Source organism: Lutjanus erythropterus, chromosome 10 (assembly GCF_056507025.1).
Source record: "Lutjanus erythropterus isolate fLutEry1 chromosome 10, fLutEry1.hap2, whole genome shotgun sequence".
Lineage (NCBI taxonomy): Eukaryota > Metazoa > Chordata > Actinopteri > Lutjaniformes > Lutjanidae > Lutjanus > Lutjanus erythropterus.
The window spans coordinates 7,800,581-7,828,128 of NC_139326.1; the positions used below are offsets into that span (position 1 = coordinate 7,800,581).

Sequence of the window (27,548 nt, forward strand, 5' to 3'; positions counted from 1 at the left end):
CCTGCAGTCCGTGGGCAGGTGAAAGGAAACACACACACCGACAGATTTCATTAGAAAAAACACAGTGTTGAGTGCAGATACTAAATATCACATACATATATCCAATGATGTAAAACCGATTGTCAGTTTTACTATAAATCTATTTTCTCTTTTAATCAACTAATAGATTATTAAATAAGTCACTGCAGCTTCAGCTTTACTTACAATACAGCAGTGCCAAAATACACTGTTACTACAAGTAAAAGTCCTGCATGAAAAATCCAACTTAAATAAAAGTACATTGTTGTTAACATTAAAATGTACTTAAACATACTGGTTTGGTCTTCTGACTATTATAGAAACTTCTTAGGTTAAGATGGGGGACTCTAAGATAATTACAGAAGCAAATCCTGACTAACTTCAGGAGCCCTGTCTTATCTCAGGAAATCCTAAATGCTCAATCCAACATTGTGTATCAACTTTTTCTAATCTCGTCAAACAAGTTTGTAACCGTTCAAGAATACTGAAACAGATTGCGACAAACAAAACACTGATGGACATGTTACTTCAAGAGAGATGAGTTAGAGGTGTTAGTAAATATCTGTAGAGAAATCCAAAGATGTTCTCTTGTTCTACCAGACTCCATGGTAAAAATCAGTTATTTTACCTTGCAGAACAGAAGAGCTGCTGGTCTTACCTTCTCTACTGGTACTTTTCTCTGTTACTCAAAACTGCGGGTGCATCAGTCACCATCTACTGTAGGTAGTACACTGACTCATACAGCCCCACGAAGTATAAAGTCACATAAAATGGAAATACTCAAGTAAAGCAAAAGTACCTCAAAGTTATACTTAGGTGCAGTACTTGAGTAGATGTACTTACTTACTTTTCACCACTGGTAGGCTTTACCTGACTTCATTGATGGAGACAACTGACATCCTGTCTCTTAGTGCACTAAAGGCTTATGATGAAGCTGCCTTTTACATTTATTAACATAAACTCTAGAGAAATGTCTCTCCACAGCTTCAGAGCTCAGATTCCTCATTCAAGCCCTGATTTGACCTGAAACGGCGTCATTTTTCCTGTCGTTAAAAATTAAACTGTAAAAGCTTCAATAATTCCTCCTATGTTTTAATGTTACTCATTCGTCACCTGTCTAGTTCATTTTATGTGAGGCTCATTGAGATTCATTAAAGTCATAGTTGACATTGATTATGTGCCAGATTTTTTTTCCCCAAACCAGTTTTTAGTTTCTGTGGTTGTACATTCCTCGTTCTGTGTTGCTCACTTGTTTTTGTCACACAGTATAGTGCAGCTCTGAATATCTTCAGTGCCCTCTGCTCTGTCTCTGCTTGTCAGCAGGAATAATTGTGCACAGACATGCAGACTGCCTGAGGCTATCTTTTACACGCCTGCCGTCTCCCTGCGGACCAGCGTTCTGCTGTTTTATGGCATTTTCGGTGTGAGTTTATCTCCATTTTTACATAACTGTGCCTGCTGGATCAAACATCATTTACCCCAAACATACTTTTAAAATCTGCTGTTATCGTTCAGACGCCTCTCCACATGATGTCGCCATATGTGCCCTGCCCTCTGAATGTAAATTCAAGTGTGAACCGCCAAAAACAATCAGATTTTTCTCCTCAAGCAGGAGCAGACACGAGTTGTGAATGTGCATGTGTTTTCCTTCAGTAGGCTTGTGTTTTATATAATTTATATGTAAGGGGTGACCTACAGTGAGCGAATCATTATTGCGAAATAAACCCTAACAGGTTGGTGTAGTTGGTGCACTGTTAATCACAGCAGCGGCCTGCTATTCAGAATAACAGACTTTAAAATACTGAAATTGAACACAAAGTGTTGTGTTTTTGTTGTAAAACCTTCTAAACTTAACTAAATTAAATCTTGCCCCAGACAAATACCGCCATATTATAATAATAAAAACTAAACACAAACTATTCATTTTTAGACAATAAAATATACCACGTAAGGGATAATGTACAGCAAGTTGGTAATTATTTATATTCAGGTGTGGGAGTAACTAATTACAAATACTGAAATTACTGTAATTAAGTAAGTAATTAAGTTAAGAGTAGATTTTCAAGTCTGCTCTTTTATGTGTACTTAAGTATGTATTGCAAGATCTAATCTAATCTACTTACTTATTTTTAAAATCATACTACTGAGTAGAATTTGAATTAATATCCAAATCTTTCATCTTCATTTTTGTAACCAGTCAGGTGATCTGATCACAAACGTCCCAATAAAAACAAGGACATACAAATGAAAAACAATACAAAACACTGTGGCAGCACATGTATGGAGTAAGGATGTTAATGATTAATCATTAATCAATTAATTGCCATTAAGAATTTAACCATTTAAAAATGTATTCTTGGATATTTAATTAATAGGCATGGCAGTATGTGCACCCCATTTGATGTTTTTTTGTCTCATTGAGCCATTTCTTGAATAAGGAGAATTAAACTTAAAACAAAACTTTTAAATTATAGAATTATAAAAATGAAAAAAGTAAAAAAAAAAAAAAAAAAGGAAATTGAAGGAAAAAAATGTGTTTAATAGCCTATAAATGATTAATGATCGATTATTAGTGTTTTCAACTATGGGTGCAGGAAAATGCACAAAATTTGCAATGCTAATTTGGAAAGGTGACTATGACACCAACAGTTAAAAGTAACTAATTCTCTCAGTAGTTTTTGTGATGAATACTTCATACTTTTACTTAAGTACATTTCTAACACCAGTACTCTTACTTGTAGTTGAGTAATATTTTAGCAGTCTAACAGTACTTGTGCTTGAGTACAGATTTTCAGTATTCTTTCCACCACTGTTCATGTTTCAGTAGGTGCAGCTGTGGAGTAACTGTGTAATAAGCAGGATAATGTACAGTGAGCAGGTCGTTATTGCAAAATAATGCATTGGCTGCAACTGCACCATCCTGCAACTGCACCTCCTCCTGCTTATATTTAACTGACTATTGTACTACTCACTGAAAAGTTGCCTGGGAAAATGTAAACACAGGCTTGTTTCATCTGATTTCAAAGGGAATCCAACGCTGTAGCAGACATAAAGAATAACAATACAGAAATAGCTGATCTTTTTCGCTGGTGGTCTTTTATGTAGGTCATAGAGGCATCAGAAATAAAGTATAAACTGTTTCATGACCTGTTAAAAACTTGCTGTTCGTAGCTTTAAGTGCAAGTAAAATTAGACTTGAAAAAAAAAAATACCCATAAAAGTATAAGCACCCAAAAAAATGACTTCCCCCCACTAGAGAATAGGTATTACACTACACATTACATTTACACAACACTTTGTGAAGACAGATGGACAGGCACACAGGCTGTGAAGGTGCATTTGTTTTCCCTCAGTCTATTTTCACATGTGTGTGCCGTTTCTTTTGTCTTGTGTCTTCCAGGGAGTAAAAGCTGGGAGCACAATGGTCCCTGTCTGGGCCCTGACAATAGCCATTATGAATGGCACTGAGAGAGGAGGGAGCGGTGGGGAGAGACAGAGAAAAAAGGGGCTACAGGAAGCTCTCTTCGCAGCCGACTGTCATTTTTTTTGATGTGTCACATTTCATAAAACTCTTTGTTTTCCGTTTATTTACCTACTGAAAGCACTCGGGGGGGATCACAAGCTGCTTCTTTTCTCCGGCAGGGGTAAAGTGGCATCTGAGTTTAATTCAGATAAAGTGATGCTTAAAGTAGATAATGTATCCTCTGAGGATGAGCGTGGCATCGCTTTGCCCATGAGGGGAAGGGAAGCAGTGCAGGAGCGGCCCGCTTAAAGAGGAGGGAGGGGTATGATATCACTCTTTATCCCCCCTCCTATTGGGTGCTGGGGGAGAAAGTGGGTGAGAGGTTGAGGGGTGTTCAGGGAGGGGAGGGCATGTGGGAAAGCTGAGATTTATTCAGTGAGGTGAATTCCTTGCCCGGTGGAAGATGAAGTGGTGAGTTGGTTTGTGTGTCGGAGTTGTTTTGAAGGTTATACAACCCATTTGCAAAGACTTTTCAACTTACATTCAGTAGAATGCAGTACAACGGAAAGATATTTAATGTTCAAGCTGAGAAACATTGATTTTTGTGAGTATACACTCATTCAGTTTGGGACAAAGGCAACTTAAGACTGAGAAAGTGGTGGAATGCTCAAAAAACACCTGTTTGTAACATTTGACAGGTAATTAGGTGAAGTGGTATCAGTGTCATGATTGGTTATAAAAGAGGAGTTTTCGACAGGCTCAGTCGTTCACAAGCATGCAAGCAAAACTGCATGGGCAAATAGTTCAACAGTTTCAAACACAAAACTGCAGGAAATTAAAGATTTCATCATCTGTAATCTGTAATATCATTAAAAGATTCAGAGAATCTGTAGAAATAGAGAGGACAAAAACCAACATTGAATGCCTGTGACCTTTGACCCCTCAGGCAGCACTGCATTAAAAACCCACATAATTGTACAAAGGATACTACGTTGGCTCAGGAACACTTTTTGGAAAACTGTTGTCAATAAACATTTTGTCGCTGCATCTACAAATGCAAGTTAAGACCCTGCCATGCAAAGTGAAAGCCAACATCCAGGGCCTGAGCTCAGCTGAGATGGACTGACACAAAGTGGAAAAGTGTTCTTTGGTTTGACGAGAAAAAGGACCATCTAGATTGTTACCAGCTCTAACTTCAAAAGCCAGCGTCTGTGATGGTATGGAGGTGTGTTAGTGCCCATGGCATCATGGGTAAAGGGAAAGGTACATACAGGTTTTGGAGCAACACATGCTGCCATCCAGACAGAATCTTTTCCAGAGACGTCCCTGCTTATTTCAGTAAAAACAATGCCAAGACACATTCTGTACATTACAGCAGTTTGGCTTTGTAGTAAAAGCGTTCAGATACCAGACTGACTGCCTGCAGTCCAGACCTGTCTCCGTCTGAAAATGTGTGGGGCATTATGAAGCGCAAAATACAACGACGGAGACCCCAGACTGTTGAGCACCTGAAGTGGTATATTAAGGAAGACTGGGAAAGAATTTCAACTTGAACAAGTAATGTCCTCAGTTCCCAACCGCTTACTGAGTCTTTTTTGGAATTTATTGCAGGCACCAAATTCAGAATGAGCATATCTTTTGCAAAAAACAATAAAGTCAGTTTTCCATTCAATCAAATACAAGTCGAAAAGGATTTGCAAATCATCGCGTGCTGCTATTATTTATGTTTTACACAGAGTTGTAACTCTTTTGGAATTAGGAGTATAGATTCTTCTCAAATTCCCCTCCCTGTTTCTCCCTCTTTCATTCAGTTTTGATATGAACAATAAAGTCTCTGGCAGAGAGGATCATGGGAGTGGACTTAGCTGTTCCTCCCCCACCTCACCGTGTTTCACCGCCACCAGCCCCCTCGCTACTGTACGCACCCCGAGTCTCTCTCGCTCTCTCCCTGCTGAATGAAAGGGTGGCACAACATGACTGAGAGTAACCCCGCTGCCTGTTTCTGTTAAGCCAATCGTTATTACTTCCTGGTGTCTCTCCACTCTCCTCCCCCACCGCCACACACCCACCGCTCACCCCCCTGTGTAAAGCTCAGGCCTTTTCTTCTCCTCTTCTCTCTCTGAGTGGTGCCAAGCCTGTGGCCCCGTGTGGTTCAGCCTTTTAACCAGACTCCTCAGACTGCTGTTTAACAGTTTCACAAGTGGAGTGAGGTTTTTTTTAATCACGTTTTCTTTTAGGGTTTGTTGCATTTTACGTTTATGATAGATTGTAGTATATGAACAGAGTTTACTGTGGTGGCTAGCAGGTGATAGCAGATGTTAAAAGGGACAGTTCACCCCAAAATCAAAAATACATATTTTCTCCTACCTGTTGTGCTGTTTATCCAGCCAGATTGTTTTGTCGTGAGCTGCCAGGTTTTGGAGATACTGTCTGTAGAGGTGTCTGCTTTCTCTCCAATATAATAGAACTGGATGGCGCTTGGCTTGTTGACCTGAAAGAAAAAAAAATACTTTCAAAAAACTCAACAGCAATCTTTCTTTCCAGAAATCATGACCCGGTTACTGAAGATAATACACAGACCTTGTTGTGAGCGATTTCATTTTCAGCAGAATGAAGCATGCGTCTAGTCATGGATGAGAGGTTACAGCTCAGCAATGACCTCAGATGTAGGTGCACGCTTTCCTCTGCGTGGCAATACGGCTGCCTCAAGTGACGTCACTTCCTGCTCCAAGTTTAAAAAAAAAAAAAATCTGCAGGTGTAGAGGTAGAAAGAAGTGAGGTTACCAGACCTCTGTAGCTGCTTACTTGAGGTTAATGGTTCGAGGCTACATTAGCTCTTTGACCAGTCAGCGGTAGAATTGCATTGTGGGTAATGTAGACACCAGGTTTTGACAAGGAAGAATGTGTTGAATAAAAAAGACAATAGATGCATTCAAATCATTCTTTTTACTTGTAGCATGTACTGCAGCCGCCTTTACAAAGTACATACCGTTGCATGCAGTCAGTGTCAGAGCATCGCACCCTGAATATTGACCCAGTTGCTCATACATCCAGTGTAGTCCATAGCGCGAGTAATTCTGAAGTAAAACGAAAAAGTATGTGATTTGGAATGCAGCTGTCATCTGTCTGCTCTCTGTGGCTCAGTCAATGTGATGTGTCTTCCACTGCACAAAGGATTGTGGGTCAGAATAGCCAGAAAGGCATGCTGGTTTGCAGACTGCAAAATGCAACCAGACGCAGTAGAACATCCTGGTATTTTTTGCACACTGCATTTGACCTCGTATGTTTTGGAAAGCACCCCAGACCTCTGGTTCTGCCCATCATCAGTTTGACTGTGTTAGGAGTGCAATGCTAAATATCAAATGTTTTATTTTCCAATACTGACCCAGTGGGAATATGGTCAGTTATTTATTTATACAGTTGGCAGTAAGTTTATTTTGATGTCTAGAAAATCCTGGAATAATTTACCATCAGTTTCAATTTACACTGAATAACTTATAGTGAATTAAAGTACCTCCCTTCATTGTATTCCTCCTATTTCAAGTGCATTGAACTGCTGCTTTGGCTTATATATTTTACTGATACTTGTTCCTTCTCCTCAGATGTGAGGATTTGCTGTTTTGCAATTTGAACATGTTAAGTCTGGCTCTGGGAAGTTGCATTGGGCATTTTTTTTTTTTTACAGTTTGTGGACATTTTATAGACATTGATTAACTGAAAAAATAATCAGTTGTATAGCTTAACCAATACAGGATTTTGAGGCTGATACTGTTGTCTGTATTTGGGCCTGAACAGTTTATTGATCTCACTGTTAAAGAATTTAGTTATTAGTTGCAGCCCACAGTAAAGCTAGATGATGTCTACCAAACTGGAATTTGATGATGTCCACAGTGAAACATCGCAGTGGTCGATGATATTGTTGCAGAGTCTAAAAGGGTCTTTGTCTCGGCTCCACATGTCCGTAACTCAGATGTGTTTTTTAAAAGTAATAAACATGACATTGAGACACAGTACACTGACCAGCAGCAATACCTTCTTTTTATTTTCTCTCCCACATGTCAAAAAGCAGGCAACAACTCTATATCTGATACGGTTTTAAAATCACAATGTTACGATGGTAAAGGGCTCAGTGGTCGATGACTGTCAGCCATCGTTGATGAACAGTGGCATCATACATCAGCTAAACCCTTGTCCATAATATCTCTTACTCATCTGTCACCACCAATACTGCTACTACTGTTCAAGCTAGCAACAAAGTTACACTCAGGTGGCTCCCTCTAATATGGGACGTCAGTTTCACTGGTATCAGTGTATTTTTTAAATCCATTTACTGTCCTTATTGTCTCAAAAAATTTATTGCTCATTATACATCAAATTATTCATTAAGAAGTTCTGATCAGATCCTCTTTTTGTGCAATAATGTTGGCTTTTATGTTTTATGCTATATCTGTTCTTTGTCATCATTTTACTTATTTGTTTTTTGATCTTAAAATAAGCATCCTGTATTTTCAGCACTGCTATCACTATTAATTTATTCATAGATTGATTGTTTTCCTTTTTCTTGGGATTGTCTCAAGTCTAAGGTTACAACTCTTTTCCTTTTGTTCTTTTCTGTTTTGTTATTTAGTTTATTGTTTGTTTGATTGTTCCATTAGGAAACAAGATGATACATCTCAGAGGGTTCATCATAATAAATATTAAATTTCAGAGAACAAAGTGAATCAAAGTGAAGGAGGGTGATAGAAGCAAGGCAAAGACAACAAAGTACCTTGTATTGCATCTGTTACGCACTTGTTGTCTTGTTTCATTTTTATCAAATCTAATTATATAATTTCACTTTTTCATTTTCCTGAAAGGCACACTCAAGATTGAAAATCACAGACTGTACTGTTGTTGTTCTATCAGTATTTACTACTATATTTTTATTGTTTTATAATTTTAGTTTGTGCTTGCTAGATTCTTTTATAATTTATTGTTAGACTAATATTTATTTCAATATTCATTTTATATTTATTGTATACAAATTTAGAATATGTTGCACTGTGTATTGGGGCTGGGTGATATGGACAAAACCAAATATCTTAAATCTTATTTTCGACCAAATACCTCGATATCAACATTGTGACAAAACTGTAGAGATATCTATTAGTGCTTTTACAAAGTAACTTGCACTGAATTTAGCAGATAAAAGTTAGGAAAATAATAAATACAAACATAATTCTCATCAGAAAACATTATAAAAACTGCTCAGCAGGAAATTTGCTTGTTATAAAGTGATTTAAAGGGACAGATTGAACCTGTCAGCCTGAGAAATCGGCTACATATTTACTGTGTGGTGCCCCCTGCAGGAGATGCTTCATTATTTTAATTGCTGCACAATGAAGCCTTTGTGATGTGCAGTAAATGCACCATATAACTCACTTTCTTTTTTTCTCTCAGCTATGCATTTCCAGGAATGGTTACGGTCACTTCGTTCCAGCGCCGGACTTAAAGGTTCTGAATCAGAAGACTTCTGGAGCCTCCTGCCATCTCTGCCTCTGTCCTCTTTCTCCCTGTCTTCCCTGTCTCTGTCTCCGTCCTCTCTGCTGGGGTTAGGAGCTCTGGCCTCTCTCACTGCGTACTGGCTGGTGACCCGTCCTCGCCCAATGCGTCCTCCCTGCGATCTACAGGCCCAGTCTGTGGCTGTGAACGTGAGTGGATCGTGGTCCGCACCAGTGTGTTTACACCTGTGTGAGTGGAATCATGTCATTATCGTAGGAGTGTGTCGAGGTGTTTGACAGGAGTGTTTGTTGCAGGGAGATCCTAGCTGCAGGCGATCGGCTCTCCTCAAAGATGACTCACTGCTGGAGTTTTACTACGAAGACACCAGGACGGCCTACGACATGTTCCAGAGAGGCGTCAGGATTGCAGGTAGAGACAGGGGCACATTCACAACACAGCTCACTGAACTTTCTCCTAAATTTTATTGTGAAGAGGATGAAAAATGACAACTAACATTGAAAAAAGTTTCCTGCAGCTGTTGAATCTCTCATAGTAGCTGCCATCTTTCAGTTCAAGAATTACATATAGGGATGCACCTATGTTCAATATAACAGTTTAACTGATAGCTAATGCCGATGTTTGTTTTGTTGTGGTTATTTATTTTGCTTTTGTTGTCATTTATTCCCCATTTTGTGCCAGTGAAACAAAGAATTCTTCATTGGTCAGTTGGTTCCAGCCAGTGGCTTTTTCTCAGAAACAGTAGATGGATATGTTAGCTGCTGTTGTCTGAGTCTGACTTAAAATAACTAAACAACATTTTGGGGAGTGCAGAATTGATGCAACACAACAGATAAACACTGGCCACTGCCATTGGTGAATGTCATCTTATTTGCAGATAGGCTGATTGCATTCAACAAGGCAAATATCAGCTGATACAAATGTTCAGACTTTAAATCAGTGCGTCCCTGATAATTGTTTTCTGTTGATGGAAACGAACATAAATACCCTTTAGTCCTATGAAAAGCTATCAAACACGTAACAGTCAAGTTACTGAAGGGAAAGCAGTTCTTTATGTTCTGAACAAAACTGACATTTTGCAGGATTTCAAACAGCAGTTAGTTCACAGTGGACAACGTGAAATCTCAACAACTAAAAGTGATTTATTAATGAATTAAGTGATGCCATTTTATAATTAGAATTGGTTAAAATAATTAATTAACATTAGATTTTCCTCATTAATTTAGTCTGCTGTGGTGTAATGGCTACAATTATTATTCATCAAAATATAATTCACTTGAACATGATAAATTACTTTTATTTAAGTATTGTTCATGATTGTTTCTATCTATCTTCTATCTATGTCAGATAAAAAGTCATTTTAAATCAACACGGCTTTTACTTTATTTGGGTCATGAACAGAACTTTAATATTAAAGGGACAGTTCACCCCAATACAAAAAAACAAACAAAGCATTTTTCCTCTTACCTGTAGTGCTATTTATCCATCCAAATTGTTTTGGTGTGAGTTGCAGAGTGACAGATAGAGATGTCTCCCTTCTCTCTAATGTAATTTACTAGATTGCACTTCAGCTTGTGGTGCTTAAAAAGGAAAAAAAATACATACACAGATACAAATACAAATACAGATGGGCACTATTTTCTTTCTGCCAAAGTACACCTGTCAACTGTATTGCTCTGCAGAAGGAAGCGTGCATCTACTCACACACAGCCTGTTCCAGTTTGGACTGTGTCAACAGGATCAGGAATGTCTTCAGCATTACGTGGTGGGAGCCAGTCAGGTAGTCAGTAGTTAACTGTGTCATCTGATGGGAAACTGTTTTTTCAACCGTATGGAATGAAGCCATGAAAAGAAAATAGATTGAACCTCACAGGCCACACTGTCCAGGGTGTCTGAATGGGTGCCGTGGCTGTCTTTCGGGTTCCATCGGTGATCCCACGATGGTGACACTGAGGTTCACTCAGCACGCCACTTAGGTGGAGCCTGGCACGTTCTCGTTGGACAGCATGCCAATACTGTCACCTCGTCTTCTCGTCCTCGTGATGTGACGACCTATTCTGTAATAGGCGTCTCTGGTGGAGGTGGAACCCTTTTGCAGTGGCTGGCATGGATCCAGCGGACTTTTCAACAACCTTTACTGCCCTCTGTGTGGTCAGCAGCTCCTGGAATGGACCGATCCACCACTTAGAGCGCCATGTCTTTTGTCTTGGGTCTCTCACCACTACCCAGTCACCAGGCTGTAGGTCATGAAGAGGTCCTGTGGCTGGTAGTGCTTCATTCACCTGCTTGTGAATGTTAGATAAAACAGCTGTAGGAGTGAAGGGTGTGTTAGTGTCATCATATAGTAAAAAATTCAGATGTAGTTAATTCTTGGCATGCTGTGTAATCAGATTTTGGTGTGATCACAATTGTTTGCGTGCCTCTGATTAGACCAATATCTTGTTTGCCTGGGGCCCACAGAGTTTTAGGGACTTCCTGTAAGGCTGGATTGTTTTTGACATCACGTTTCATGTAAATAGGCAAATGTGTTGTGTGTCTGGTCTTGTGTATAGACAACAAAGGTGAATTTTGGCAATAAACCTTCAAAATGGGATTATTTTTCTCCCCCTCTTTGAGGAGTTTTCAGTATGCACAGCGTGTCCTTCTATCAGGCTGAATTAGTCCCATGTTTTACGTGTCCGTTTCACCATTTGTAATATTTGTCTCTGCAAAACACAGTCAGTTCAGCAGCAAATTCCACACCTCCATCTAATGGTGATGGGAGCTGAGTTTATGTTTAATGTCCTCCATAGTCCATGGTCTGCGGACCGAGATCGGATGTCCCCTGCGATTCAGGACTTTGTGTACGTTTCCCTCTGTGATCTCAGTGCTGACAGAGAGATGAATGGATTTGGAGATTTTCTGAACACCAGACGAGACCTGGTGTGGGAAGGAGAGGCATGGTCGCCCTGTTGACCCTTTGTTGCTGTTTCACCGTTCAGAAGTCGTCGTAGATCAGATGTATCTGGATAGATGAGGTGAACAGGGGATGGAGGGAGGTCGGCGGTTGAGGCGAGGTCAGTGTTGTATGGCAGTTGTGCCCCTGGCTGTGGTCCAGCTGTCTCTCATGGCGTGTTACGGTGTCTCACAGTCGAGGTCGGAACCCTGCATTTTTGACAGACTGAGACACAGATAAGGTTTTGTCTGTCCCTGCCTGTGTTTTTCTGTCCCTCCTTTGTGCTTCATCCATCCATAAACTAATACTCTCTAATCTGCTATGAATTTACTCTTAACCATTCTTATGTTCAGTCTCTTTTTCTTTCTCATGCAGTCTTTCCCTTAGTTTGTTCAGCTGTCTGATACTGAAACTTTCTCTGCTTGGAAAGTCACATTCAGTCACCTGTTTCACAGATGATTCACCATAGTTCACTTTCACATTATTTAGGTTTGGAGCAGACAGATCCACGTTATTCTTTTTTTGTTTGTTTGTTAGATTTTTGCTGTTAAAAATACCCATTTTTGGTAGATTAAAGGGTAATGACAAATTTAGAAGATAGTTAAGCTGCATCTTCAACTAATCTCAATATATCAGAATTGATTTTAGTATGCTCAAAATGATATTATTGACTTTAGTTATTGGTGTTTACTCTTAACCCCACCTTTTTTCTTTTTTAAAGTTATTTATTTATTTATTTTGTCTTTTGGTCCCAAGATGATCAAAAGAGTGTTAGTACAGAGGAATTCTCTACTCTTCCACGCGCGATTTTTGGAGTCTTACTTCACACAATATAATTATAACCCAGTAATAATTATTGTGGTTTTAGTAATCTTGACATCTTTAGTGACCTGATTTTTGTTCCCATTTTAATTTATTTATTTAAAATCAATTTTCAGATTCTCACCAATCATTGAATCGCAGCTCTGAGTGATTCTGGTCTCGGCTCTCAGACCCTCTTTCTCACCCGTCTTTGAGGGGAGGTTTAGGCCGAAGTGAATATCTCCTCAGGGTGTGCGCTGCCACCGTCGACCCCGAGTCCAGAAACCCTCAGAAGAGCGATCCCACTCCTGACACCAAACTGTGGTGGAAAATCTGAAAATGAAGACGGGCACAATGACCGAGATTGTTTTTGTGGTGTTTTAGTTGAGCTCTGCAAAGGATCAGGATCATTTTAAGCTGAGAGAAGGAGGGAGATGAGCAGACCATTTTTACAGCGCTGACACAGAGCTGTATGCACTAAGCAGACACACACACACAGGCAGGCAGGAGGAGATAAATCCTCCCCACAGATCATCAGACAAGGTGATCTTTTTAATTAAGATGTTGCAGAAGAAGGAGCGCTCCATTTATTTAGGAACACGTAAAAAGCTTTCTGTCACAAATTCATGAGATTATCAACTATATGTGTGATTAAAAAAGAGCAGATGAGCAGAATCACTTGTTGATGTGTGCGCTGTTGTGTAACATCACGCCTCTTTTGAGTCTGCAACACCAGCATGCTGTGGGAAGACTTTATAGTGGTGTGGTTGGGTTCAGTGTAAAAAAATAAATAAATAAAGGCAGTGTAGAGGCAACTAATGTAAACATGAATGGCGTCCTCATTGGCTGAGCTTTATCCTCTCATCCATGAGTAGATGCACGCTTCCTTCTGGGTGTAGTTCAGCAGAAAGAAAGTAGTTCCTACACAAAACTGATCACAACGAGGACTGTGGATTATCCTGAGTAACTGGTGGGTCATGAGGTGTCTAGAATGGAGAGCAGAGTTGCTATTTGCAGTGATTGCTCCTCTAGATTGCATTCCTTCAACACTACTAATTTAATCGCTCATCCTACGAGCCATCACCCTGATCATTAGGACAAATCTGTGAAGCGCTAAGATACAGGCACCAGCAAAAAAAAGTTTTCTGAGTTTGCCCAGTGAATGTGTACATGAAAAAACATTGTCTGCATCTGCTAGTGGGCCATCATCATGAATAATAATATGCATAATAATATGTTAATTCAACCACAGCAGAGACTTAATGTTCTCTGCAATTATTGGTATCGGCAGTCAGCCAAAATGAGCATATATTGGAAAAAATTCAATACCATACATCCCTCCCTATAAATATTGCATAATTATATTTGAAGTGACCTGACACAGCTGTCTCGTGTCCTTCAGGAAACGGCCCGTGTCTTGGCTTCAGAAAGCCGGGGCAGCCCTACGAGTGGATCTCCTACACTGAGGTCTGACATACTTTAATATTTTAGCACTTTATCCTCCAGTTGTCTGCACTGCGTGTGTCAGTTGTTGCTGTTTGTGTCTCCCAACTCCTCAGGTGGCGGAGAGGGCGCAGGTGCTGGGCTCTGGTCTGCTGGCCAAAGGCTGCCAGCCGAACCCGCAGCAGTTTGTCGGGATATTCGCACAGAACAGACCAGAGGTATGAGCTCGTCACTGTTCTGTAGTTGCTTCGTTTCTGTTAAACTTTAAAATTGATGGGATAAATTGTAAGACATAGAGGGTTCTTGCGTCTGATCATGATAGTTGTTTTCCAACCTCTAAGCAGCTCTATATAATTCAATATTTGTACTTCACCTGGTTTGAACTTAATATATTCTCATGCAGACATCTCCTCAGAGGTTCACGTCAGCCCTCGGAGCCCAGGATAACATATTTTATATGAATTTAGAATATTAAAATCTGATTTGTTTTTGTCTGTGTCTGCCCTAAAAGAGTGTTTGCTTTTATTCATATTGAGAGCAGAGAACTGTGGTGAATGTGGGTCTCCAGGGCAGTTAATATTGGAGCATGTGTGCTCCCAAACTCATTTTTTAATATATCCAGCAGGCAAAGCCATTTTTGTCATTCCTGTGTAGATTCAAAGTGGAAGATAATTTTCTGCTCCATCAGAGCTCTTAACCTCTCATCATCAGTCCAATCTGCACACTGAGTGGCGTGTTTTTATTATTATTTGGGATTTAGTTTTGTAAATGTGAAATGCGTGGTCACGTAGATCGTAACTCCCTGATGTGTAGGTATTTAACTCAGCGCCTCCTCTGTAGTGGGTGAAATGAGTCTAACGTGCTGCTTTGTCTCCCTCTGCTGGTGGCAGTGGATCATCTCAGAGCTGGCCTGCTACACCTACTCCATGGCGGTGGTGCCTCTGTACGACACTCTGGGGCTCGAGGCCATGGTCCACATACTCAACCTGGGTGAGATAACCTGCATGTAGTAACAACAAAAACAGCTAATTTTTTTTATAAAGGAACAGATCATCACAAAATATTTTATCTGTATTGTTTTTGAGACTCACTGTGTGTTCCAGTACCCACACTACCATACTATTTAGTATGCCAGAAAAAGATTCAGTATGTCCCAGTACATAGTCAAATGCAGCATGCCAAAAATACCAGGATGTCCTACTGCATCAGATCCCATTTTGCAGTATGTGAGCCAGCGTGTTTTTCTGATTATTTTGACCCACAATCCTCTGTGATGGGTCTATGAGCAAGAGGGTTTAAGTTCAGTTCGCCATCTTATAAGGAAGTAATATGTTCCAATTGTATGCACACTGCATGAAACAGTACATACCTTCTAAGAGCAGTTGCAGTATGTACTAAAATTAAAAAGAAATGGTATGTGATTTGGAATGCAGTCTGAGAGTTATGCAAAATGTCTGCATATTTGCAACTCCAATAAAGATGATTTAAAGTCTATCTATAAGTATATAGGACATTTTTAGAAATACATACATACAACAGCAGTGGAAGATACAGAACCTCATTTCCACCAGTCTGAAAAAAAAAAGATCCTGTAAGTCATTATAATGGAAAATTTTCTTTAAATGACTTGCTTTTCTCAGAGTAATGACTTGATTACTCACAGTAATGAGCGACTTTTTCAAAATAAAGAATTAGTATCCCAAAATAAAGAGAATTTCTCTCTAAATAATGGCATACTTATCTCAAAAGTAAATAAGAAAGATACATATGATAGAACTTTATTAATCCCAAAGGAAAATCTGGTGCCAGATTGCTCCAAAATGACAATAAAACAAGAATGACAACAACAGTTTACTAAATATAAGGTGAAATATAAAATCTAGTGTATAAGGAATAAATGCAAAGAAACAGTGCCTAATAGAAGTAAGATAAGTACAAAAGTAAGTAATATTGGGATAAAGAGAGGTGATAAAAATTGATATTGGACCAGATAATGAATGTAAAAATAGCACATGATATTAAAAGTAATATTGTACGTGATAATAATGAAAAGTAATATCACACGTGTTATTAACACATGGCAATAAATGTAATGGAAACAGTAAAACCCTAATTCCAGTACAGTGAAGTGCAAAGATGAGATATTTAATGTTCAAACTTGATTAACTTAATTGTTCTTTTTTTGTTGTTTTTTTTTAACTAAAACATTATGAATTTGATGCCTGCAACATGTTCCAAAAAAATTGGGACAGGGGCGTGTTTACCACTGTGATACATCACTGTTTCTTTAAAAACAGTCAACAAGTGTTTGGGAACTGAGGACACTAATTGTTGGAAGTCTGGAAAGCGAAAGTCTTTCCGATTCTTGCTTGATAGGGACGTCTAGGGACGTCTCTGAAAAAGAATTCCTCTGGATGAAAGCATATGTTGCTCCAAAACAAGCCTGTACCTTTCAGCATTAATGGGGCCTTTGCAGATGTGAGTTACCCACGATGCCATGGGCACTAACGCCTGCTTATACCATCAGAGATGCTGGCTTTTTAAGTTAGCACTGGTGACAATCTGGATGGACCTTTTCCTCTTTAGCCTGGAGGACACGATGTCTGCGCTTTCCAAAAACAATCTGAAATGACTCATCAGACCACAGCACACTTTTCCACTTTGTATCAGTCCATCTCAGTTGAGCTCAGGCCCAGAGAAGTCTGCAGCATTTCTGGATGTTGACGTATGGCTTTCACTTTGCATGGTAGAGTCTTAACTTGTATTTGTTGATGCAGCGACAGACTGTGTTTACTGACTTCCAAAATGTTCCTGAGCCCATGTTGTGTCTTTTATTATAGATTGTAGATGAGGAAATCCTTACATTTCTTGCAGTTATGAGTTAACATGGCTCTTTAATAGCCAATCCTGATATGGTCACCTATTACCAATTAACCTGTGGAATGTTCTGAATGTGTTTTTGAGCATTTCACAGCTTTCTCAGTCTGTGTATTTTACGAAAAACATTAAATTTTATCATTTTGTACATTAAATATCTCGTCGTTGTACTGTATTTAAGTGAATATAGGTCAAAAATGATTTGCAGGTCATTGCATTCTGTTTCTGTTTTACACTTTTTTGGAATTTAAGTTGTAATTTCTTAAACCTTTTTATATACACCAGTTTTCGTTCTTGCTGCATATGAATTTTCCTGCCTGTGATTAATAAAGTCTGTGTGTTGTGGTGGTTCCTCTCAGCGGAGATCTCTCTGGTGATCTGTGACCAGGAGGAGAAAGCGGCGTCTCTGTTGGAGAACAAGGAGAAAGGCGTGACTCCGAAGCTCTCCTGCCTGGTTCTATTTAACGACTTCAGCGACGCCTTTGTGGAGAGGGCGAAGAGCTGCGAGGTGGAGGTTTTGAAACTGGAGCAGCTGATGGTGAGCAGCAGGGTGGAAGTCCTAAAAACCTAAAAACCCTCTAATGCAGGACTCATTTTGAGATCATCCCCTTTAATTTGGTCATCGATGGTGATGTGCAAATTGATATGCAAAACTCCTCTTTGTCCACATCTTAGGAGCTGGGAAGGCAGAACCTCAAAGATCCTGTGGTGAGTTTATCATCTCTCAGCTGCTACATCAAACCGGTCCCAGTAAATAGCTAATCGCCCTCTAAACGCTCGGATGACAGTTTTATAGTTGCTCCTGTCCCATAAGATGTCATTAACACTCACTTGTAAACATGGCTTGAATTAAGAGTGGAGGTTGTCTTATTCTCATATTTTATTGCTGCCTGCTGTAGCCGCCCCAGCCTCAGGATCTGGCCGTGGTTTGCTTCACCAGTGGAACCACAGGTACCGTCTGATTTCATTCAACTCTGCGTAATTATCCTTCACTCACATCATTAGACAAGTGTCCTTCAGTGCCCACTAACAACCTCTCTTTATGGCACCGCTGTAGTTTCCTTTGCTGCGCAGGGCACTGCAATAATGTCTTGTTTATTTATCCAGGGAAGCCCAAGGGAGCCATGATCACCCACGGCAACATCGCCTCCAACACTTCCTCTGTCATTAAGATCCTGGAGGTCTGTCTACACTTCCACCTCCTTGTCTAATTGAGAACAGCCTCCCAGCTAGCATCACTTCCCATCTGCTTGTGTGTCTGTATCAAAACTGTCCCTCTCCCCGCTGTGTCTAATGGTATGATTAATTGGCTGTTTGATTGCCCCTGTCGCTGCGAGGTACTTTAACTAATTGCCCCTGTATAAAGATGCAGCTATCTAACTGCTGTTGAAAAAGCCATACAGCGTGTTTGATTGCCTGCCGTATGCTGCTGCCGGAACTTTTATCTCTCCCCTGTGCTTTGCTCATTTCGTTTCTCGTTTTCTCTCAGGGTTCGTTTGTTTTCCAACAAGAGGATGTGTCGATCTCGTATCTGCCGCTTGCCCACATGTTTGAGAGGATGATTCAGGTAGTTGATCTTCTTCTCAGGCTGTTTTTGCAGCGTGTTTGTTGTGTAAACACCAAATTAAAGTCCACGTCTGTCGCAGGTCTCTATGTTCTGCCACGGGGCCAGAGTAGGTTTCTACCAAGGCGACATTTCTCTTCTAATGGACGACATTAAAACTCTCAAACCAACCTTCTTTCCTGTTGTGCCACGTTTACTCAATCGCATCTACGACAAGGTCAGTAAATAGCTTCAGATCTTTGTCATTAAGGGCGACTGTTCAACCCCAAATCAAAAATACACATTTTATCTTTTACCTGCAGTGCTATTTATTCATCTAGATCGTTTTTTGTGTGAGCTGCTGAGTTTGTAAAGATGTCTGCTACTCTCCAGTATAATGCAACTAGATGGTACTAAAATACATTTGAAAAACAGAAATCATGACCTGGTTTCATAAAGGAACTATTTTCTTTCTTCTGGACTAAAATTTCAAACGTGCAAAGGGAAGCGTGCATCTACTCATGGACGAGAAGGTTGTGCTTGGGACAGTGTGGAAAGGAAAGAAAAAACGGCGCCCTCCTCAGCAGAGCTGGGTCGCGTCCACAGGTGAACCCTAGATTTATACATGCCGTTCCTTCATAGTGCATTTTCTTCAGGCTGTAGGCGTATTCAAAGTCTCTCACTGCACTCCACGATAAAAAGTGGTTTATTTTACTGACGTATTTATTAGTCTGTTATTATAAGTTTTGTTTTGTGAGTAGCATAAAGGAACTACAGCTAGCATTTCATTATACAGCTCGGTTGAAATGATAAATAAATGAACCTTATTATGACATTTATTCATCCATTTATACATTTTATGTTTATGAGGAGCATAAAAGGACTGCAATGAACAGCCCTGTGTTGTAAAATGATAAAAAAAAAAAGTGAACCTTCTACCTTGTGCAATTTCCAAGTAGTCTACAACAGCATGATTTGTCAATTCAGAACGTACCTGTGAATGTCTACAGTGGTGGTGTGCACTGATTTCTGTTATCAAAAATGTTACTTTGAGAAAATACTCTAAAGTAATTCAGAAAGACAAAAAAAATATTCTTGGTGTTATCCTTGTAAAACTGAACACTTGAAACTTTACGAGACTATTTGGACACGTGTCTGGAGTGAAGCACTACTGTGCTGAACCAAGCGCGCGTTTGTGAGTTTTGTCAATGTATGATTCTCTTCTAAACATGTCCGCTGAGCTGTAAACAGATGCACGCTTCCTTCTGCAAAGTGATATGGCTGGCGGGTGTAACGTGGTAAAAAGAAAATAGTTCCTACATGAGTAACTGGGTTATGATTTCTGGAAAGAGGTGCTGATGTTGAATTTTTCAAATGTATTGTAGTGCCATTTAGCTCCATTATATTGGAGAGAAGGGAGACATCTATACGGCTGATATCTCCAAAACTCTGCAACTCACATCAAACAATCTAGATGGATAAAAAGCACTAGAGGTAAGAGGAAAAATATGTATTTTTGATTTGGGAGTTAACTGTCCCTTTATAGCCACATATCGCACTTGCTGTAGAAGACTGAATTCTTGTTTGGGTTGTGATTTAAACCTTGTTTCAGTTTTTGTACATTTTCCCTGGTTTCTATAAAGATCCTGGGTTCTGTGACCTCTCCGTTGAGACGCGCTCTGCTTCACTACGCCGTGAGGAGAAAGCAGGCGGAGCTCAGCAGTGGGGTCGTACGTAACAACAGTCTGTGGGACAAACTGGTGTTCAACAGGATTCAGGTCAGTGGCTTAAAGATCAGTTTTACTACCCAAGGATCATATTTTCGAGGGATGCACGATAGTGGATTTTTGTCAGTATCTAATAATCATTTTGGTCTATTGCTGATGTTAATATAGACATATGCATGTGCTCTTTCCACCTAATTGCAGAGAACAAAGTCTCTCCTGTAGTGGAATTAAACTGTGACTTATCTGTGGCCTTTTCTGGGATTTTCAAATGGAAACTTCCAATTAACTGTTAGCAAAAAGCGGCGACAGAGCACCAATGACCTCTCCTCCTCTCCATCAAAGGTGCTGTAAGTGATTCTGGAGAAAGATATTTGATTGTTAAGTCTTACTCTCAAATACTGATGCAAGCTGAAGATTGAGACTCAACAATCAACAAACCCAAAGCGTCAGTAATGCAGAACTTGGGAATGAGATAAACCAATCCACTCTCTTTCTACAGAATCTCTTACAGCACCATCAACTTAGGGGGTTTATGTGTAGCACTGTCGTCATACAGAAGCCTACATCAGGTCATGTGGGAAAACGTTTTTGAAGGGCCCTAGAAAATTTCCTTTTGATGCTAAAACATAAATTCTTTGACCACATTTAAATATTTGAATTAGAATACATAAGTAACACTCCTGAACATGAAAAAAAAAAAAGATGGACATGCCCTTTTAACATATAATTATGCTTATTCTTATTGTGACGACCTACTGGCAGACAAAAAGTACAAAGCTTTTTGAAATGTACACACTCACTGGCCAAAAGGAAAACTTTTTTTTTTCATCTGCTGCATGTTTCTGTTTGTTCTTCACAAATTTGTTGTAATATCATCGGAAGATGGCTCTTAAAGGCATAATATCCAACATTTCTGGTAATAAGACTCAACAATCAACTATCTTTCCGGTGCATTTACAAACTGCTCAGTCAAATTCTACCGATTCTGCCTTTTAAGATGGGCAATTAAATTTGTAGTGTTTAAGGAATGGAGTTTGGCTCCTCCTCACAATAATTATTGCAATTAGCAACTTTGCTATCCATTGTGGACACTCCTCCACACCACAGACAGTGATGTGTGTCGCCTGCACTTAATCAGAGTCTCATCTTTTCCAGTATTCTTGTGCATCACTAATAATTTCCCATGTTGTTGCTGTAAGTCTCCTGTAAAGACTTAAAAAAAACAGGCATCTTGAGAAATCAACCCCCACACAAACTTTTGCTACACATTGGGTTTCGGTCTTTAATGACATATTTTCCGTTAATCCAGGACTCTACAGTTGTCACTATTTATATTTTTGCAGTAGATAATACAGTTGTACATGCAGACCAGCAGCCCTGCACATAGTCAATAAAACTGTATCCAAACTTTGTAAGAGAAGCACTCTTCCAGCTCTCTGTGCCAAAATCACCCAGAGCATATTGGTCCTGTGGGAGTGTATTGGAGAAGCAGCCACACAGACGAGCAAGAACTGAGAGATTTTGGCTGAGTGCGGTCAATGCAGATGGAAAATATGTCTAGGTTGAAAATGCTGTTAAAATGGAATTTTGCTTTATCCACAATATGATTTTTAAATACCGTGTGCATCACTTGTGTTTCAGGCCAGTTTAGGAGGTAATCTGCGGTTCGCCCTGACTGCCTCAGCACCCATCTCCCCCGCGGTGCTGTCCTTCCTCAGAGCCACTCTGGGCTGTCTGATCTTTGAGGGTTACGGACAGACAGAGTGCACTGCGGGCTGCACTTTCTCTATGCCTGGAGACTGGAGCGCAGGTAAGACATCATCTGATTGTTACAGGGTTCGTACAAAGTCTTGAACGTTTGGAAAATTCTTAAATCTAACTATCATGTAAGCCAAAAATCTTTAAATATTTTAAATGAAACAATCCTGTTGTCTCTCCTATTTGTTTTCTCCTGGAATCTCACACGAGATGCGAGCAGAGTTACACTGACTGTCATGAGAGCTTAAATGAAAAGGGGGTGTTCTTCTGTTCTGCCATTAGATGTGATGATAAAGACTCTGAGAGTCTAGAAATTAAATTTTTTGGTTTAGGTACCTTGAACGTGCTTGAATTTTACCCTTAAAAAGCTGCACAAACCCTGCTCTTTTGTGACTTTTTAAAGTGTATTTTCCACAACGTTTGCAGGTGTACGTCAACAAATAGCCTTTGTCAATAACACAATATGCAGGTATGCCAAAGCATTGTGAGTAAAAAATATCAGATAATACTAAAATAACCTTTAATTTAATTGTATTTACCCCTCTCTTAACTCACCCCTCCAGTCATGTTTTAAACAATATAAAATGCTCTGCAAGAAGTAATTAATTGTCTGATATGTTTTTCTCTTCACTTTGTCTTCATTTAGTATTCAAGGATTCTTGAATATGCAAATTGTCCCCTTTCTCTCCACGCACTCCAGACCCCCCCAACACCCGGCTTCTCCTCTGTTTTGCTAGCTAATCACAGTAACCAACTGCATCCAACTTCTCCTGTGGGCTGGGCATCACCGCTATTGATGCCCAGCCACCCTCTCGATCAACAGGATTGGTTCCTTAGTTTCATGTACCAAAATCTGTTTGTTTTTGAGACTGCCCTCGCTCGCTGAAGTTTCAAAGCAAAAAATGCTCAGATATGACGTCTACTGCTCATTACACTTTAATACATTTAATAAATTCATAACTCAACATTTACTCACTACAGTTATACAAATATGACTAAGACAGTACAGGATACAGCAACACAAAGCATACATCTGAACATTGATTGCCTCTTCACCCCGACCTAACATCCCATTATATATGCAGGATATTTCATAACAATGTGTTCCATGGCCTCAAGCCGACCCCGGCCTGCCCTGTTCATCCTAGCAACCGAAAGCTCCATAAATAATATATCTATTAACAGTACTAAACAGTAATTCAACTGAAAAATCGAGCGTGTGCGATAGTTGACAATATCTTTTTAGCAACAGTACATGTTAATAGCCAGAGCTGCGTGTGAGTATGTTTAAACTCCTGCCCCGAATCATAATCCATCAACATGCATTCTGGAGAGCAGATGACATCTAAAATAGGGCTGCACGATATGTTTAAGTTATTTTGCCTGAATTACAGTATGCAGTACAATCAGTGGGAACGATCATTTTTGCATTACAGTTGTCATTTTTACTGAAAAAAAAAATTGATGGGGTCTGAACCAAGCAAGCAAGTTTTCTCTTTTCAAAAAATTGGATATTACACTCATTCATATTGCAGTTTCAATAATATTGCGATTAATTGTGCAGCCCTAGTCTAAACCACATGCTTCCACCACATTTTATTTGTTCCCAGGAGCTTTTAACTAACGAACATTCCCACAATATGTAAAAAAAAGTCCCTGTTTGCTTCAGATCACATGGGTTACAGTTTGGAGAAGCTATATATGAAGTTGTTAATTTATGATTTGGATTTTGCTCCAAACTCTGGACCAGTCTGGGGATGAGATAGTTTCTTCATTAAACCTATCATTGGATGAGTAATAGGATGCTGGTCACACAGAATATTTGCAGCCTGTGTAGGAGAATGTAGTCTTAATATAGGAAAAAATTAGCTGACAAATTGTTTCTCTCAAGTCCTGAAAGCTTCTTGGATGAATATCATGGATAATGTCTCCTAAGTTATGTGTACCTGAATTATACCACTGAAGTGAGGTAAAATATTGTACTCTAGAGTTTTAGAAGCTGTTCTAAATTTCTGTTCTCTAAATGCCTTGTGCTTTTTTGGTTAATCCTGTCCTCAGCAGTATGTGGATGTGTTTTTGTCAGGTCACGTTGGAGCCCCTTTGCCATGTGCCATGGTGAAGGTGGTCGACATCCCTGACATGAACTACTATGCTAAGAACGGAGCTGGAGAGGTGAGCTAGTCTGAAAATATTTTCATACTATGCATATTAACAGACGGTCTGGTGCCTGCTGACATTTTTGTCCTGTTATAGATCTGTATTCGTGGCCCCAGTGTGTTCAGAGGCTACCTGAGGGACCCAGAAAGAACATCTGAAGCATTGGACAGCGATGGCTGGCTGCACACCGGAGACGTGGGCCAGTGGCTTCCAGTAAGATTAGACACAATAATCAGTCTGTAGGCGACATGTCTCATCTTCTAGTCTAATGTGTATGTTCACCTCTGCCAGAATGGGACACTACGCATCATTGACAGGAAGAAGCACATCTTCAAATTGTCTCAGGGAGAGTACATCGCTCCAGAGAAGATAGAAAACGTCTACATGCGTTGTGTTCCTGTGCTGCAGGTTTTCGTCCACGGAGATAGTTTACAGGTATTTTATACGATGTGATCCATATTCTGATAGAACATGTTTACATCTGGCATCAACATGTATCTTGGATGATCCAATCACAGGTGGATAGCTCTAAGTACAGGTGTGACTGCAGCCAAGATGCATTGAGATCTGACCTCAGACCACATCTGGAGGTGGTCTGGGCCACATGTGACCACATTCTTTCAGCAGTTTGTACGTTGTGTGTCTGAGGCCTCGTTGAAGTACTGCCAACTAAACTGACCTCCTGTAAGGTCATCATTTAGTTCAGTGTAAAATTATGTATTTGGGTTCTCTTACCTGCCAGGATAAGCAGCAGCAGCAGCGCACCATCTGTTTCAACCGATTACACCGTCAAACTAGAAAACAAAATATAACCAAGACTCCCTTTATGAATCATGCAATTTTGGAAGTTGGTAAACGAGGAGAAACCTAAACTTTGTGAAACGGCTGCAGCAAATTCTTAATCATTCGTGCCTCCTTGGCAATTTGGCATTAAATGCAACAAGTTTGAGTTGAAGTTGTGTACCTGCCAACATTTAAAGCTGTTTGAACACATTGTTGAAACTGATTTCACAATTTACATTAAATTTATGAAAGACAACAATTTGATAAATGGAGTAAACAGTAACCAATATAGGCTGCTACTTTGTCGCCTGAGGAAAAAGTGCCCAGACTTCTCTAAAAGAAAAAAGGAAAAAAAAAGAAATCTGGTCAGGTGTTAAGTTAGGAGAAACTGTATGACTTGTTATAAATTAGGCAAGTTATTTTGTTGTATAGGAATCATTGTGTGCATTTGTCCCAAACTGTTCTGATGTAGCTACGTGTTAATTTGTATACATGATCTGACTGCAATTGGTAACGCAAGACCCATATAAAATCGCAATGCATTATGTGAAAAAGTGTACTTAGAGCTGTTCACTTGAGAGTGGATCGCCAAAGACGTGTTAATGACAGGCTATTAGATTTAAAACATTTTCCGTGATACGAGTTAAATTTTTAATTTTCTCCTATATTTCATGTCACCAGTCTTATCTCATAGGCATAGTTGTGCCTGATCCTGAGGTGTTTGTCGACTGGGCTAAAGAGCGAGGAATTGTGGGATCCTACGAAGAGCTGTGTCAGAATCCTGTATGTCACAAACTCAAATTTCATAACCAACTACTTTACATTACTGTATGCATCCCAAAACAATTGACTAAGCTATTGTTCTTCCAACAGGATGTAAAGAAGGCTGTATTAGAGGACATGAAATCTGTGGGGAAGGAAGCAGGGCTGAAGTCCTTTGAACAAGTGAGGAGTCTGCTGACATTAATCTCGGTTAAAATTTGCAAGATTCTGTGATCGGATTCTGTGTCTTACCTTTCCCTCTGTTCAGGTGAAGGACCTGTACTTGCATCCAGAGACGTTCAGCATCGCCAACGGCCTTCTCACCCCCACGCTGAAAAGCAGACGTGCCGACATCCGCAAAGTCTTTCAGGAACAACTAGCAAACATGTACAGCAAGACACCCATTCAGTGATTCGCCCAAGGGTTACTCGTGTCCAATAAGGGAAAAGGGACCTGTGAGCGTCAAAGTAAAAACGTCCAGCAGTGCCTTGTCTAAAATATACCAGTGGATATATTTTTTGAGTATTGGTATTTTGCATCAAAGAAGTTTTAATTCACGTCCACCTCTTGCACATTTGTAATGTTTTAACACTTCACATGAAAAATGAGACCGAATGGGACCAAACCATTTTTTCACATCTTCTCAACCTCGCTGTTGTCTTTGACACTAATTCAGAGTTTTTAATTCAATGGGAGATTTTACTGATAAATAAATTATTTTTTTAGTTGTAGAGGTAAGAATCACAGATGTTATTAGGAACCTGCACACACATTAAATTAGACGTTTTCTTTAAACCGCCCTGTTCTTTTCCCACGAGAGGATTTTAAAGGGACACTGTTATATGTGTACTTGCAACGTTGTTGTGCATAGAACTTGCATTAACTGTAGGTTTGTATTTTACGGTTTTTGGGCCCTTTTTATTACCATGACAAAAGCTTTTCATGAACATCCTTAATTTTAGCTTGGTGGTCATGCGTTTTTCTAATTTGTTCAGTGTGAGCATGTAATCCTTCACCTGAAGCTAGACCATTTTAACTAATGATGGTTTCAACCAGCAATGATCTGTAAAAATAAAAAAAAGGCTGAACTGTAAATAGTGCTTATATTGAGATTTTGCTGACAGGACACTACTGACTAATTCCAGTAAAGTAAAGCTGAACAGAAATAAAGATTAGTAACTGATTGTAACGCTTTTGTCTGATTTAATTCTGCAACGCCGCTGTCAGAGCAATTCCACGACTCATCCTGAGGAATATGCAATGGATATCCAAACTTAAAGGCATAGTTCAGATTTGTAGAAGTGGGGTTGTATGAGGTACTCAACCATAATCAATGTATTACCTGCAATAGAAGACTGCTTTACGTCGCCATCAAACAGCCTTTTCAGATGGGAAGCCACCATTATACAAGCCAAATGTCGCTCTCTCCAAAGCCACCAGACCGTTGGGGCAAACACACCTTGCAGAACATGGGAATTGCTCATCTACCAATGCCTCAATCAGAATCCAAGCTAACCTTTTAAAACACCAAAGAAACTAACCGATTGGGCAGCCATAGACCGGCAACTCTCAGTTCTGTGAGGTAAAATGACATTTTTGCCGAGGGAGTGTCGTTGCTTTAGAGAGAGGGATATTTGACTTACGTAATGATGGTTTCCAGGTGGAAGAGGCTGTTTGACAGCAAGCTGAAGTGGTGAAAATATTCTAAATATAGCATACACTTGAACTGAAATTGATTTTTTCAGGTGGGCCTTTTCTCGGGTGACTAAAATACTTTTACTG

At 39.7% G+C, this 27,548-nt stretch overlaps 1 protein-coding gene across 1 annotated transcript; it reads left to right on the forward strand.

Annotated features, from left to right (window-relative positions):
- Positions 1 to 1,341: 1,341 nt before the first annotated feature.
- On the forward strand, positions 1,342 to 26,566 carry acsl2 (acyl-CoA synthetase long chain family member 2). Its single transcript, XM_084728101.1, has 20 exons — positions 1,342 to 1,441; positions 8,921 to 9,171; positions 9,277 to 9,391; positions 14,119 to 14,183; positions 14,276 to 14,377; positions 15,050 to 15,149; positions 17,396 to 17,574; positions 17,712 to 17,744; positions 17,936 to 17,987; positions 18,144 to 18,217; positions 18,526 to 18,603; positions 18,683 to 18,817; positions 20,223 to 20,357; positions 21,948 to 22,116; positions 24,148 to 24,236; positions 24,318 to 24,434; positions 24,513 to 24,656; positions 25,686 to 25,787; positions 25,878 to 25,949; positions 26,035 to 26,566. The coding sequence occupies exons 2-20, from the start codon at positions 8,923 to 8,925 to the stop codon at positions 26,176 to 26,178; spliced, it is 2,154 nt and encodes a 717-aa protein (XP_084584227.1). The 5' UTR covers positions 1,342 to 1,441; positions 8,921 to 8,922; the 3' UTR covers positions 26,179 to 26,566.
- Positions 26,567 to 27,548: the final 982 nt, after the last annotated feature.

Excerpts from the sequence above, each read along its gene's own strand:
- acsl2 (XM_084728101.1), top strand. The coding sequence starts at position 8,923 with ATGCATTTCCAGGAATGGTTACGGTCACTTCGTTCCAGCGCCGGACTT. Across the intron at positions 14,184-14,275 it reads AGTGGATCTCCTACACTGAG|GTGGCGGAGAGGGCGCAGGT; the intron begins GTCTGACATACT and ends CCAACTCCTCAG. Across the intron at positions 25,950-26,034 it reads GGCTGAAGTCCTTTGAACAA|GTGAAGGACCTGTACTTGCA; the intron begins GTGAGGAGTCTG and ends CCCTCTGTTCAG.